This window comes from Brassica napus, chromosome C5, assembly GCF_020379485.1.
Source record: "Brassica napus cultivar Da-Ae chromosome C5, Da-Ae, whole genome shotgun sequence".
Taxonomy (NCBI): Eukaryota; Viridiplantae; Streptophyta; class Magnoliopsida; order Brassicales; family Brassicaceae; genus Brassica; species Brassica napus.
Window position 1 is genome coordinate 29,910,813 of NC_063448.1, and position 16,270 is coordinate 29,927,082.

At 47.9% G+C, this 16,270-nt stretch overlaps 1 protein-coding gene across 1 annotated transcript; it reads right to left on the reverse strand.

The window, feature by feature from the left end:
• Positions 1-5,323: 5,323 nt before the first annotated feature.
• Positions 5,324-6,010, reverse strand: LOC125587197. The gene has a single exon (XM_048757391.1). The coding sequence runs from the start codon at positions 6,008-6,010 to the stop codon at positions 5,324-5,326; it is 687 nt and encodes a 228-aa protein (XP_048613348.1).
• Between the last annotated feature and the right edge of the window lie 10,260 nt (positions 6,011-16,270).

Genomic DNA, 16,270 nt, shown 5'->3' on the forward strand with positions numbered 1-16,270 from the left:
GGGAGCTTCTCCCAGGCTGCTACCCCGAGATCCGTTGTGGGGTCGCGATTCTCGGAGGAGCCTTCTTTCTGAATGATTCCTTTCTTTGTTTAGAGACTCTGGTTTTTGTGGCTTTTTTGAATAAAGGCTCTTTGTAGCCCCCTTTGATTTTTCGAATAATGATGCTTCATAGTTTTTTCTTCTTTATCCACTCCTTCCTGTTGCTTCGCATGCTTTTGATAGTAGTGTTTTGCGTGTTTCTTTTAAGAGGATCTCCTTCTGCCTGTTTTACAATCGAAGTGGAACTTTGTAGTCTATGATCCCTCTCTTTCCGTAGGTTAGATAACAGGATCCCAGGAGATGGGCTATAAACCCGGAGGTTTCGAGCTAAAATATGGACTCTTGGAGTCTGGAGACTGATCTCGTAACCCGGAGGTTGCGTGAGGACCCGGGGGTGGTCTGGGGACCCTGAGGTCATGGAGGAGCCCGGAGGTTCTCCTTGGATCCTGAGATCGCATTCGGGACCCGGAGGTTCCCCTAGACCATGAGGTCTTATTTGTGACCCGGAGTTCCTTCTCTAGATCCTGGGATCATGACTGGAGCCCGGAGGCGGTATGGGAACCCGGAGGTTCCTTGATAGATCCTGAGATCGTAGTTGGAACCCAAAGGTTTTCAAAATAGTGATTGGACCCTGAGGTCGTGTGAGAATACATGATTTTCCCTTAGATCCGGAGATCGTATCGGGACCCTGGTGTTTGTCTTTGGACCCTGAGGTCGCATGGGAACCCGAAGGTTCTTAGGGATGTAATGACCCTGATGCGCCTTAGGCTGCACATGGGTTCTATCCACTTTCTAAAATCATATTTAGGCCTCTGAGGCCGTATAGGAACCCGGAGGTTTCTACCTTAGATCCGGAGATCTTAGATTGGAACCCAGAGGTTCTTGAAGTTGTAATCACCCCGATGCGCCTTAGGCTGCACAGGGGTTCTAGCTTCTTTTTTATCTCTGGAACCCTGAGGCCATATAGGAACCCAAGGGTTCTTCCTTAGATCCTGAGATCTTTGATTGGAACCCGGAGGTCCTTCCTCATATTTTATACATAGGACCCAAAATCGTATGGGGAACCGTGGGTTTCCTCTTTAGATCGGGGGCTTGCATAAGGACCCGAAGTTCCTTGGGAACCCGGAATATTTCCTTTCGCAGGGACCATACTCTGCCTTCCTAGGCAATACTACTACCAGTACCTGTTTGGATTTCGCATTCTGCCGCTCAGAAGCTGGCCACTATCGAGTTCCTATGTTGTATTCTACTTCTGCAGGAAGTCACTGACATGCTTAGAGGGTGCTGGTGTGGGTGTTATGACTCAAGTGCCAGGCTTCGCTGCTTTCCACGTCTGTAGAAGCAGGACTTTGATTGCTCCCTGTATTTCGCAGTACTTTTGCAATAAATATACCATGTGTTCCATGTATTGTGTAGCTAGTAGCGTTTTAATACAAGTACTTTTCACATTGGTACTCTAGCGACCCCGATGCGCCTTAGGCTGCATAGGGGGTTTAGGTAGTTTCGAGGGTTTAGGTTGTTTCGACAGCATACTCAGGCTTGCGCATACCCATTCCTGCTTTATGTCTCATACTCGTTTTGATTTTGTGGACGTGCCACGTTTTGCAAGGGTTGGCCAGGATCGGAGGTATCTGGAGACCTGATCCAGCTTGTATCCTTTAAGTATAATGATTTCCCCTCTGCCCTTATAGTCGGAACTATTTTATTATAAGCTTTGTCCGGAGACGTTTAGCATACATAGGAGTAGGAAATCATAATGCTTAAATAGTATATAGTAGTATAATAGAAATCATGGTCCGGGGACCGTATTAATAATGATAGGCTTTGAGGTGCAAGGAATTCCAGCAGTTGGGTTGTGTTTTACCTTTGCTATCTTGCAGCCTGTAGGCGCCAGCTCTCCGCACCTCGATGACCTTATAGGGTCCTTCCCACACGGGGGTGAGTTTCCCCGTTGTTTTTTCTGCTCGTCGTAGAACCCAATCCCCTTGCTGGAAGGTCCTGGTTCTGACTTTTTTGTTGTATGTCCTGGCGACGTCTTGCTGGTAGGACCAATTTCTTAGCCGAGCGGCCTCTCTTCTTTCGTCGAGTAGGTCGAGGCTCAGCGCCATCAGCTCATTGTTCTCCTCCTGAGAGTTAGACCCTAAGACCGTCGTTCTCACGTGCATCTTCGTGGGTATTATGGCTTCAGAGCCGTAGACCGGCAAGTAGGGAGTTTCCCCTGTTGCTGTTTTGGGAGTGGTCCGGTAGGCCAAGAGGACTCCGTGTAGTTCTTCAGCCCATTTCCCGTGAGAGCCCTCCAGTCGATTTTTAAGCATGTTGACCACGGTTTTGTTCGTGGACTCAGCTTGTCCGTTAGACTGGGGGTGTCGGGGTGTGGCGAAGGTTAGCTTTATGCCCCAGTTCTTGCAGAACTCCTTGAAGTTGTTGCTCATGAACTAGGGTCCATTGTCAGTGACGATTTCGTGGGGGACACCGAAGCGAGTGATTACGTAGGTCCACATGAATTTGCGGATCTGGAGGTCTGTTATCCTGTTGAGTGCTTCTGCTTGGACCCACTTGAAGAAGTAGTCAGTGACAACCAGAAGGAAGACCTTCTGCCCCGGTGCCATAGGGAATTTCTCCACTATGTCCATGCCCCACTTTCTGAAGGGCCACGGTGAGCTTATGGATTTGAGGTTCTCCGGAGGGAGCTTGGAAACTGGAGCGTGCCTCTGACACTGGTCGCAGCGTTTGGCTTGTCTGTTGGCGTCGGCGGCCATCGTGGGCCAATAGTAGCCTGCCCTTCTGGCTCTGAGCACCAGGCTCCTGCCGCTAAAGTGGGATCCACAATCTCCTTCATGTAGTTCTACAAGGATTCTAGCGGCTTCTTGAGGTGTGACGCACCTTAGGTATGGGCCTGAGAAGGATCTTCGGTATAGCTTCTCTTGGGAGATATAGTACCTTGCGGCTAGCTTCTTAATTTTTCTGGCCTCGTTCGATCTTCTGGGAGAATTTCGACCTCCAGGTACCGGACTAGGGGGTCATCCAGGTTTTGCCTTCTTCGACAGTGGAGACCTCCTCTGACGGGGGTTCCTCCAGGGTGGCTGGCCATTGAAGCACAAGCAAGGGTATGCTCATCTGGCTGTTTGTGTTGAGGGCGTACCCCAGATTAGCCATGGCATCGGCTTGCGAGTTTTGTTCCCGGGGGATTTGAGTGACCTTGCAACTCTTGAACTTCTTGATCGGTCGCTGTGCAACCGCCAGATACTGGATCATGGTGTCGTCTTTTGCTTGGTACTCTCCCTGCACCTGGTCGATTATTAGCTGGGAGTCACCGAAGACCTGGATGTTTTCTGCCCCCATTTGATGGGCGAGAGTTAGTCCTGCGATTAAGGCCTCGTACTCGCTTTCGTTGTTGGTTGCTTTGAAGTTGCATTTCACGGCCCTTGAGGCCGTGTTCCCTGTCGGCGAGGTAAGCACTATTCCCACTCCAGCTCCTCTGACGTTGCTGGATCCATCAACGTGCATGATCCATTCTCCCTCTTCCTTAATTTCGCTTCGGAGGCGTACTTCTTGCTCCAAAGCTGGGAGCAAGGCAGGGGAGAATTCGGCTACGAAGTCTGCTAGGACCTGTGACTTTATAGCTGTAGCAGGTCAAAAGATTACGTCGTACTCCCCTAGTTCCGGAGACTTCGGGTTTGTGGAGAACCAACTTTATTGGGAAGGAGGTGACGACCACGATTGGGTGAGCCTGGAAGTAGGGTCGTAGCTTACGAGCGGCGACTATCAGGGCTAAGACCAGCTTCTCTAGATGGCTATAGCGGGTTTCCGCATCCAGAAGAGCGTTACTTACGTAGTAGATTGGTAGCTGCTTGCTTCCCTCCTCCCGTATTAGGACGGCGCTTACGGCGTGTTCCGAGACTGCTAGGTATAGCAGTAGGACCTCACCGAGTAGTGGCTTGGATAGGAGAGGAGGAGTGGTGAGATACGCCTTTAGCTCATGGAGAGCGGATTCACACTCCCCCGTCCACTGGAAGTCCTTTGGGTTTTTGAGGGTTCCAAAGACGGCCTTAGATTTGTCGGAGAGTCTGGAGATGAATCTGCTTAAGGCCGCGATTCTTCCTGTTAGCTTTTGGACCTCTTTGACATTCTTCGGGGAAGGGATTGAATGAATGGCCTTGCTCCGGGTTGGCCTCGATGCCCCGGTGGGTTACAACTGACCCCAAATGAGCATTTAGCTGGGTTGAGGTTCATGTTATACTTCCGGAGAGTGGAGAAGGCTTGCTGCAGATGAGATATATGGCCCTCAGCCTCTAGGGATTTGACCAGCATGTCGTCGATGTAGACCTCCATGGTTCACCCTATCTGGTCCGCAAACATCATGTTCACCAGTCGCTGGTAGGTTGATCCTGCGTTTTTTAGGCCGAAGGGCATAACCTTGTAGCAATAGATCCCTCTGGACGTCATGAAGGATGTTTTCTCCTGGTCTTCCGGATGCATAAGTATTTGATTGTATCCAGAGAACGCATCCATGAAGCTCATAAGCCGATGTCCCACAGTGGCGTCCACCAGCTTGTCGATATGAGGTAGAGGGAAGGGGTCCTTTGGACATGACTTGTTGAGGTCCGTGAAGTCTATGCAAACTCTCCACTTCCCGTTCTTTTTATTGACTATGACAACGCTGCCTAGCCATTCCAGATACTGCACCTCGCGAATTAACCCCACGCCGAGCAGGATTTTGACCTCATCGTTGATGATCGCGTCCCTTTCGGGAGCAAACTTCCTTCTCTTTTGCCTGACGGGTTTATGTAGGGGATCCACCTGCAGTTTGTGCATGATGATCTCCGGGTCGTTCCATGCATTTCTGCATGGGACCATGCGAAGCAGTCGGAGTTAGACCTGAGGAAGTCTATTAATCTCCTCCTTAATCCTTTGGTCAGCTTAGAACCGATCTTTAGATGTCGGGTCTGATCTCCTTCGGTTAATGGCACATCGTCCATTTCCTCTACCTCCAGTTCCTCGGTGTGATGAGCCGGAGGCTTACTCTGTAATTGCTATAAGACCTTGGTCTTTCCCTTCAGCGTAGTCTGGTAGCAGGAGCGGGAATTTCACCTCTTATTGCCCTTATGCACCAGGGTGTAGGGAATTTCACCATCTGCTGAAGAGTTGATGGTACGGCTCCAATGCCGTGGATCCAAGGCCGTCCCAGAATCATATTGTAGGATGAATCGCAGTCAACGACAAGGAAATTAGTTGACATATTGATCCCTTCAGCGTATACCGGGATGGTCACCTCTCCGGTGGTCTACTTGACTTCTCCGCTGAACCCTATGAGTGGGGTTATCCTCCGAGTTAGAGCGCTTTCCTCCAGCCCCAAATCCTTGTATACGGCCTGGAAGATGATATTGCCGGAGCTTCCATTATCTACCAGTATCCTTTTTACCAGGCTTGCTACAGTGAGCGATATGACCAGGGCATCATGATGTGGGGTGAGAACCTTTTCCTGCTCCTTGGCCGTGAAACTTATTTCGGCTGTACCTAGGAGCAGGCGTTTTCGCTTGGCTGCCTCTAGGCCGTGCTTGGCATTCCAGGTGCTTTTCTCCACCGCTACGTGTCTTATGCCGCTGATCTCCGAACCGCCCGATATGACGTGAATCACCCGGTCCTGTCGAGGTGGCGAGACGGGAGCAGCTTCAGTGGGCTTCCCCGTTGTCTCCTTGCCTAGATGGCTCTTGGCCGTCTCGGAAAGGAACTCCCTGAGGTGTCCTTTCTTAAGCAACTCATTGACCTCGATCTTCAGTGCGACACAGTCCTCCGTTTTGTGACCGTTGTCTCGGTGGAAGTCGCACCAGGGACCAGGGTTCCGGAAAGAGTCGGGTGGTTTCATCTTCTGAGGCCACTTGACCTGTTGGCCCATCTGCATCAGAACATTGATCAGCTCCGCCCTTGATATGGAGAGGTGAGAGATATCTGGCCACGTGGACACTACCATCCCTTCTGCCTTCCCGATCGCCCGGTTCTGGTATCTGCCCCGGTTTCCCAGAGTCCCTGGCTGGTCTTTGAGAGGGTTTCTCGTCTCGCTCGGTTCGGTCTGATCTGATCATCTTGGGATCTTGCTTTTGATGCGCCTTAGCGCGTCTGGCGACATCTTCCTCCCATTTTACCTGCGCCCAAGCTTGGGACAGGACATCTTCCATGGTTTTGCATTGTTTTTTGGTTAGGTCCTTATAGAGGTCCCCGTCGGGGAGCAGGCCTCTCTTGAAGGCAGAGATAGCAGTGGGGATGCTGCATTCAGGGATAGCCACCTTCTCTTGATTGAAGCGGGCTATGTAGCCTCGTAGGGGTTCCGTCCGGTGTTGGAGGATTTCGTAGAGGCCATCAGAGGTTTTCTCTAGGTCCCTGCTGCTGGCGAATTGTTCCACGAACTTATCGCTGAGAATCGCGAAGGAGGCTATGGACCTGGAGGGTAGGTTGATGTACCATTGCAGAGTGGGTCGGTCAGGATTGAGCCGAACCCTTTGCACATGGTAGCTTCACGTGACTCCTTTGGGAGTGCTACAGTGAGCATCCTTTGTCTGTATTGGGCGACGTGGTCGTCCGGATCAGTGGTGCCGTCATACGCCTTTATTCTGGGGAAGCTAACTTCCTGGACATCTCGATCAAGGTGATCGCATCCGTGAAAGGAGTATCAGCATAAGAGTTGGGGTCGCTCTTCCGGATGGGGGAGCTACTCCTTGGAGCCTCTCTACCATGGACTGCATGGCATCGAGCCTCTTGGAGAACATCTGCTCCAGGTAAGCGACCATAGGAGACTCCGCTTTCGTTGCTCCGTCAGGTGCTTCCTTATCGGGTTCCGGTTCAGATTCGCTGTCTTCCATGTCATATGTCTGAGCATCCTTAGCCTTTTCGTGCGTTGACGTTTCTCCTCCCGACGCCGTAGGTGGGAGATTCACACCCGTTCTGGAGTTGGGTGTCTCCAGAGTTGGCATGGGGAGGACCTGAGCCCGGAATCGACGCTTCTTGTTACTCGCCGTGTTGAGGGCTTGGTTCTCGTCTCGGAGGTTAAGATTCTCTAATTCGAGCTGGCTGAGCTTCTCGGCGCTTTGCTCCAGTTGCTTTGAGTGTTCGTTGAGCTTCTCCTTCAAGCTCTGGAATTCCTAGGAGAGCTCGGGATTAGCCTCCTCCTCATTTTTATGCAACTCGGTTACTTGACTTTGCAGACCATCGATTTGCCTCTGGAGTTTGGCTTCTCTTTGGGTAGCTTCGGGTAGCTCGTTCTGCTCATCCACCACCATTATCATGTAGTTTAGATTACTCCCTTCCTAGCGCCAAACTGTTAGGGGATTTTTGTGTATGATCTTTGTGAGTACCACAGAACGATGGACAAGGCTGGTATTTGTATAGATTTCGTATATAGTTTGAGAGAAATAGACTTGAAGAGATGTTTTATTGAGTAAAGAAGCCGGAACTAGAATGATTGGTGTATAAACCCTAGTTCTAGCCGTCTAACTCTAATCTCTAAGTCTTGAAGTGTCGAGCCTTGCTTTAGGGTTTAGGTTCCCTTCATATAGTCTTCTCAAGGTGGGCCTTAGTCGGTTGGAGTAGGTTAAACTCTTCCATATTCGGAAATATGGAAGGTTCTCCTTATCAGAAGTTTTTCTTTTCCCGGGGGAAGGGGGCGGTCCCTGGGACCGGACCCTGAATACTTCATAGCGGGGAACCGGGGTGCCTCCTGGCGGGAACCCTGAGGCCGGTGTCCTACCTGGGGTCTGGAGAAAATCAATACCTGAGTATTTTTCTCCAACAAGCTTGATATCCAAGACATGGAAATCAAGTGGAACGAGGGCATTACAAATCTGCACCTCAAGGTCTCTGACAATTTCTCCTGAGCTCCTTTGAGAACAATCCACAAAAGTGAATGATTCCTTGGAAGGCTCCACTTTCAGACCTAGATGGTCTGCCATAACCCTAGGTAAGATGCTGTCGGATGCTCCTATGTCACACAATGCATGTGGGAACTTAATACTCTTCATCATACATGGTATTGTGAATTTCCCAGGATCACTCTTCTTCTTCAGTGTAATTCCTATTCTTCATCTTATCTCTAGCCTCATAGAACATTCTCCTAATGTCCTCTTCAGTCTCCTTGGTCTCTCTGAAGAACATCCACAATCCGTGGGTAAAGTAGGTCTCCTCGAATGGTTTCTCCAGTGGAATCCTAAGGACTCTCTTTCGAAAACTTTCCATCTCCTTCTCATTAGCTCCCCTCTTCAGATGCTTGGCAACCTTTTCCTTTCTTTTCCTCAAGGTTTTCCCCATAGGAGCCTTATCAACTTTCATAGGCTCTGTTGCATCCTCTGAATGTGTACTTGTGGTCTCTGGTGGGTTAGCTGAAGGTTTGGGCTGTGGCTTGAGTTCATTGATTCGGGCGATGTATATCTTAGGCAACTACACTCAGTATGTGATAGGTGCTCGTCGATCGATGGGTGCTGGAGTTTATCGATCGATGGCAGTCTCTCGTTGTCGATCGATGGCGAGCTCTGTTTGCCGATCGATGTTTAAAAAAATAGGGCTGGGCGGATGTGGGTGTCTTGCTGCGAACTCCTCGTGAGTCATGATCCTCACGGCATTGCTTGATGCAGTCGACTCTGTAGATTCTCTGGACAGGCTGTCGATCGGTTTTGGTTGAAATACGTCGATCGATGTTCGAAGTCTTACGTCGATCGACACCAATGCGATCCGCCGAAACTCATCGAACTCTCTACTTCGAAATCTCCTTCTTGCAGCTTCTCATGTTTCACCACTTGCCAGAAATCATCATCTATGATGTCATTCACGTGGTGCTTCATTACATCATCTCCTACCCCCCTCGTTAAGGCTTCTTGCCTCTTAACAGCTTCTCCTGTCTGAACTACCTGCATCTCCAGCTTCTTCACATGAGTGCTCAAAGTCTCAAACTTTGTATTCAGATTGTTGTAGACATAATCAATCTTCCCATTGAAGTTCACCGTCATGCTCTGCTGTCCTTCAAGAACCCAATCAAGCATTGTTTCAATCTTGCTCTCCTGAGTATGTGGTGGTGACTTCTGGTAAGATGAGTTTCCATAACTCCTGTTGTTGTTGCTGCTGTAGTTCTGGCTACAAGGTTTCTGGTACCGTGAACTCTGGTTGGAATTACTCCTCTTCCCATTGCCATAGAAGTTTCCACGCTGGTTTCCAGACCTCTGAAATACAGTTCCACCGATGAAGTTCACATCCTCTACAAAGCAAGCCTGCTTCCCGAGAAGCTTGTGAACACTGTCCAGCTTTGCTTTCACCTCATCCATCTGGTCTTTCCCAAGGATGGCTGCAGATCTCTTTCTCTCAAAATCATTGTTCTTGGTGCTATTGCTGGATGCCAAGTTCTCAATAACGCTCACAGCCTCTTCTGGATTCCAAGTGTTGAAGTTCCCATCGCTGGAAGCATCAAGAGCCATCTGATACTGCACTGCGATGCCTCTGAATTAAGTACTGAGCAGTTGTACTTCATTGCATCCATGGTGTGGACGATCTCGCTGGTAAGACTTGAATCTGATCCAGGAGCTTCTGAATGACTCTGTAGGCTCCTGCGCGAATGTAGCTGTGGGAACCGAAATTCACACCATCGATTTCCGTAATAGGAGGAAAGTCAAGAAACCCTAACTTTCCCTGAGGTCCGGATTCTCTGTGAGAGCCAACGACAAGTGACCAAATAAATGCGAAAAATACGAAAATATAACAAAACGAACTCATTGAAAAAGGTTGATCTTATTTCGAATCCGCGTAAGAGCGTTGCGATCACTAAAAGAGATTATAAAAGCTTTGGCCGAAAGAGCTGTCAGCGAATTACCTAGTTCTAGCAACCTAAAACCTTAAACCTAATTGAGTCGCAGCTCGATAACAGAAGACGAAAAAGATTGATTTCAGACTGAACCTTATGAAAGGGTGCCTACGTACCCCTTTCGAGGATTAAGTCGAACGTATTTTGATTAAAAGAGTAGAGCAAGAGATCGAACCGCCTTTGCGAGTTCGTCTAGTAATCGAGTGCCAGTCATAGAAACATAACATGTCGAGAATAATGCCTAAAGTTTCTAAAGTTTCTAAGAAGTGTCAATTCCGGGCTAAGATCCGGCCCATGCCGACTCTGGAGACACCCAACTCTGGAACGGGTTTGAATCTCCCACCTACGGCGTCGCAAGTAGACGCAGCAATGCGCGAAAAGGCTAAGAGTGCTCAGACCTACGACGTAGAAGACAGCAAATCTGAGCCGGAACCCGACAAAGAAGCACTTGTGGGAGCAGCAAAAGCGGAGTCTCCCCTGGTTGCTTACCTTGAGTAGATGTTCTCCAAGAGGCTCGACGCCACTCAGTCCATGGTAGAGAGGCTCCCAGGAGTAGCTCCCCCCATCTGGAGGAGCAACCCCGACTCTTATGCCGACACTCCTTTCACGGATGAGATCACCTTAATCGAGATGCATAGGAAGTTCTCCTTGCCCGACATAAAGGCATATGACGGAACCAGCGATCCAGACGATCATGTCGCCCAATACAGACAAAGGATGCTCGCTGTAGCACTCCCAAAGGAGTCGCGTGAAGCTACCATGTGCAAAGGGTTTGGTTCAACCCTGACAGGACCCTCTCTGCAATGGTACATCACCCTACCCTCCAGATCCATAGCCTCCTAATTATCAGCGACAAGTTTGTAGAACAATTCGCCAGCAGCAGGGACCTGATAGCCTCTACAAAATCCTCCAACACCGGGTGTAGCCCCTGCGAGGCTACATAGCCCACTTCAATCAAGAGAAGGTATGCGCTCCCCGACGGGGACCTCTATAGGGAGCTGACCAAATATCAGTGCAAGACCTTGGAAGACGTCCTGTCCCGAGCCTTGGTGCAGGTAAAATGGGAGGAAGACGTTGCCAGTCGCGGTTGCCAGTCGCGCTAAGGCGCAGCTAAAGCAAGACCCCAAGGCGGCCAAACCGGACCGAACCGAGCGAGACGAGAAACCCTCTCCAAGATCAGCTAGGGATTCCGGGAACAGAAACCGGGGCAGATACCAGAACCGGCCGATCGAGAATGCAGAAAGGATGGCAGTGTCCATGTGGCCAAGTTGGAACGCATGCTCCTGGAGGCAGCCAAGTTGGAACGCCAGGCACGTCCTGGAGGCAGCCAAGTTGAAACGCATGCTCCTGGGTACAGACGAAATAAGCTTCACGGCCAAGGAGCAGGAAAAGGTTCTCACGCCACATCACGACGTCCTGGTCATATCGCTTACTGTAGCGAATTGCCTGATAAAAAGGATACAGGTAGATAATGGAAGCTCCGGCAACATCATCTTCCAGGCCGCATACAAGGATTTGGGGCTGGAGGAAAGCGCTCTAACTCGGAGGATAACCCCACTCATAGGGTTCAGCGGAGAAGTCAAACAGACCACCGGAGAGGTGACCCTCCCGATATATGCTGAAGTAATCAACATGTCAACCAAGTTCCTTGTCGTTGACTGTGATTCATCTTACAACATGATCCTGAGACGACCCTGGATTCATGGCATGGGAGCCGTCCCTTCGACTCTTCACCAGATGGTGAAATTCCCTACACCCTGGGGCATAAGAGCAATCAGAGGGGATCAAGAGAATTCCCGCTCCTGCTACCAGACCACCTTGAATGGAAAGACCAAGGTTTTATACCAATTACAAAGCAACCCTCCGGCTCATCACACCGAGGAAACGGAGGTCGAAGAAATGGATGACGTGCCATTGAACGAAGGGACCAGACCCAACATCTCAAGGTCAGCTCTAAGCTGACCGAAGGACTAAGGAGGAGGTTAATAGACTTCCTCAAGTCTAACTCCGACTGCTTCGCTTGGTCCCACGCAGATATGCCCGGGATCGAACTGGAGATCATCATGCACAAGCTCCAGGTGGATCCCCTACATCAACCCGTCAGACAAAAGAGGAGGAAGTTTTCTCCCGAAAGGGACGCAAACATCAACGAGGAAGTCAAAAGCCTGCTCGGCGCGGGGTTCATTCGCGAGGTGAAATATCCGGAATGGCTAGCCAAAGTAGTCGTAGTCAAGAAAAAGAATGGGAAGTGGAGAGTCTGCATAGATTTCACAGACCTCAACAAGTTCTGCCCAAAGGACCCCTTCCCTCTGCCTCACATCGACAAGCTGGTCGACGCCACCGCGGGGCATCAGCTGATGAGTTTCATGGACGCGTTCTTCGGCTATAATCAAATACTTATGCATCCGGATGACCAGGAGAAGACGTCCTTCATGACGTCCAGAGGGATCTATTGCTACAAAGTTATGCCCTTTGGCCTAAAGAACGCGGGATCAACCTACCAACGGCTGGTAAACATGATGTTTGCGGACCAGATAGGGCGAACCATGGAGGTCTACATCGAGGACATGCTGGTCAAGTCCCTAAAGGCTGAAGACCACATATCTCACCTGCAACAAGCCTTCTCCACTCTCCGAAAGTACAACATGAAGCTCAACGCAACTAAATGCTCATTTGGGGTCAGTTCCGGCAAGTTCCTCGGGTACATTGTAACCCACCGGGGCATCGAAGCCAACCCGGAGCAAATCAGGGCCATTCATTCGATCCCTTCCCCGAAGAACGTCAAGGAGTTCCAAAATCTAACGGGAAGAATGGCAGCCATAAGCATGTACATCTCCAGACTCTCCGACAAATCTCACGCCTTCTTTGGAACCTTCAAAAACCCAAAGGATTTTCAGTGGGCGGAAGAGTGCGAGTCCGCTCTCCATGAGCTAAAGGCATATCTCACTACTCCTCCTCTCCTATCCAAGCCACTGCTCAGTGAGGTCCTGCTGCTATATCTAGCAGTCTCGGAGCACGCCGTAAGCGCCGTCCTAGTACGCGAGGATGGAAGCAAGCAGCTACCAATCTACTACGTAAGTAAGGCTCCCCTGGATGCAGAAACCCGCTACAGCCATCTAGAGAAGCTGGCCTTAGCCTTGATAGTGTCCACACGCAAGTTGCGGCCCTACTTTCAGGCTCACCCAATCGTGGTCGTCACCTCCTTTCCCCATAAAACTGGTCCTCCACAAGCCTGAAGTCTCATGACGCCTAGCGAAATAGGCTGTGGAACGAGGATAATTGATATTACTCAAATTATCCTAAGGAGTGATTTATACTCTCTCAAATAAGAGGTCGAGTTATAGTACTTAGGGATCGAATTCACAGGGAGCTGGGGAACCAATTAGATCTAAACAGTTTATGATTAAGCTAGGCTAATAGTTTATAAGTCAGTAAATAAGTAGTAAACAAGTTGAACAAGACAATTTTTCAGCTTTGCAGGGAGTTGTTAGATGGAAGGATGGTTTGCTGGATCTAGGGTTTGTATTCAGGAAATTAGAATTTTAATCATATAGATGCATAAGATGTTTGTTGGATGCACAAGAACTCAAACAATAATAATAATCTACCAGCTCTCGCATATCTAGATTATCTATCACTAGATCTATGATCTCAACTCTCGCATGTTGATCTGTAGAAAGTGTCAATCGACGATTCGATTGGAATGTCGATCGATACACCTTTAAGACCGTCGATCGATACAACTACCGAGTTGTCGATCGACGATCCGTCCAGCGAGCTTTACCGAGCAGGTTTGAACTATGTTCACTAGGTTCCTAGACCACCTCTCGTCTTTCTCTAGGAATCCTAGCACAATATCAATTATTCAGGAGATAAACCATGCTATGGCGTGCGCCTATTCATCCTAACATCATGGTTCTAGTTTGTGACTCTAGAACACAAGTAATAAGTGAAATTCAATTGATCGACATCCTAACAACTTAGCAATCTATATTTGGGGCTAATCCTTCATCCTATCTGAACCCTAAACCTAATAGGTGGATCTATTCAGACATGAAGTTGTCACAGAAAATTATAGATGAATAGATATAATAGAAGATATAAAATCAATAAAGAATCCAAAGGAGTTCCAGGAGGACTCTGAAGGAGTTCCTCATTTTTCTCCTAACTAAGAACAAGAATTAAAGAAAGCTTAGATAGCGTGTTGCTTATATTGCATGATCATTGACCAAGATTGGACAAACTTACATGAATCAAGCCTTAATGGTGGTTGCCACCAAGTCCTGTTCACTTCTTTTTGACCTATATCAAAGAATTCATGTGAATCGAACCATGATGATTGCCGCCACCAAGTCCCGTTCGAATTCTTTTTGTTGAAATCCTTATGAAGCAAGCCTTAATGGTTGTAACCACCAAGTCCTGTTCAGATTCCACCTAACTAACACCTATTATATATATTTAAGGATTTTTTTTTCTTTCTTTCTTTTTGGATTTTTTTTTTTTTTTTTGAAAATAAATACTTCTACCTATAAATCTAGGGTCGAAATAGAGAGAGAAAAAGTGATAAATCTACACAAGGCTTTACCTTCCAGACTTGTTTGAAGAATCCGATCGCATGTATACCAAACCCCAAGTTAAGCAGTTGTGTCAGGTTTAGTGTTGGAGGTCAGCTTTGGTTCCTTCAAACAATCTCATCAAGTGTGAATAGTTGACAGGTTGATCCACTTTAGTATCGTTAGTACTATCTGCAATCAGTAAATCTAGAATGGTGCTAAAGAGTGGTTAGATAACAAACAAAAATATAATAAGTTCATAATCCCCTTCTTGACTCAATAAAACTCTTTTGAAAACATTTTTATAAGACTCATAAACACACTAACATCAGTAAACATCCCCCCAGACTTAAATTACACTGTCCCTAGTGTATATCTAGTCAGAGTTATGGTGAGAAATAATCCTAAGTACATAATTTAACAAGTGTCGATCGACACAATGAAGTAACAATCGATCGTTGTTGATGAAGTTTTGTCGACTGATAGCGACATGGTCTCATCGGTCGGTGGCTAGAGCAATCATTCGACACAATGAAGAGACAATCGCTCGTTGGATCTGAAGTGCTGTCGATTGATATCGAGCTGGTCTCATCCGTTGATATGCTGAGGAATCGTCTACTCGGTTCTTTTTTTCTCTTCTAAATAGCTAACTAAAACACAATATTAGTAGAACCTCCCCCAGACTTAAACAACACTGTGACCAGTGTTATACAGTCTAAGATTGGTGGGGAAATAAACCATAAGGACAATATTTAACAAGGTGAAACGTTATACCTGATCGCTGATGGTGAGCGCCGATTGACACAGTTAAGTGACTCAGGATGCTCTGTCAACCGACAATGGCCTGTTGTCGTCGATCGCTGCTGGTATATAACCTCTTCTTCCTTAGATCTTTTTCCGTTTATCTATCATAAACAAAACACTAAAAGTCAGTAAAAGATAACTAATAAAACATAACTTTTTTTCGATGAACAGTGTTCTGCTACAGTAATGCTGCTACAGTAACTCCTGATTTTCTCCTACAGTGTCGATCAATTTATTTGCTACAGTGTCGATCGATTTCCTTGCTACAATGTCGATCGATGCTACAGTGCCTCTGCTACAGTACCGTCGTTACTGTTCATCCGTTTTTTTCTTTTACCTACAATAAATAAAAACTTTAATCAATAACAATTTAAACTAAACTGAAAGAAATTACCTAATAGTGGGTTGCCTCCCACTCAGCGCTTTGTTATAGTCATTTAGCTTGACATTGGAGATCTGATTTAGTCCGTATGAGGATGAGAACATGCTCCATAACAAGTCTCAATGTCTGCTCTCTGAAGCTTTATCATTCTTGTGTGAAAGCCTTCTCCATAGACTCTTCTCCTTTGTCTATCATCTCAGCAATAAAGAGTGCTCGAACCTTTGCAAATGGTTGTGAGAAGCATCTACTGCACACTTGGATTTCCTGACACCATCTGAGATGTGAGGAATCAATGGTAATTGAGAATCACCCATGATCTTTTTTCTCTTCTTCCAATTCCTCCTCTTCTTTCCCTAGACTTGTCTGATCGCGTGGTGGTATCTCCATCCCTAAGATTTCCACACACATTGAACTCCTTCTGTTCTGATACGCGTCCAGTGTCGGTCGATGGAGAAGTGGTAGCGTCGATCGATGCCGGCTTGTTGATGTCGCTCGATATTTCATATGTGGTGTCGTTCGATGGTATCCGGTCGGTGTCGACCGATGATGCTTCTACTGGGCCCTTATCGACTTTATCTCTGAATCGTAACCCTCTCTGAGAAGCTTCGACGTGATGATGATCATCCAATACCTCATTGTAAGAATTGAAATGCG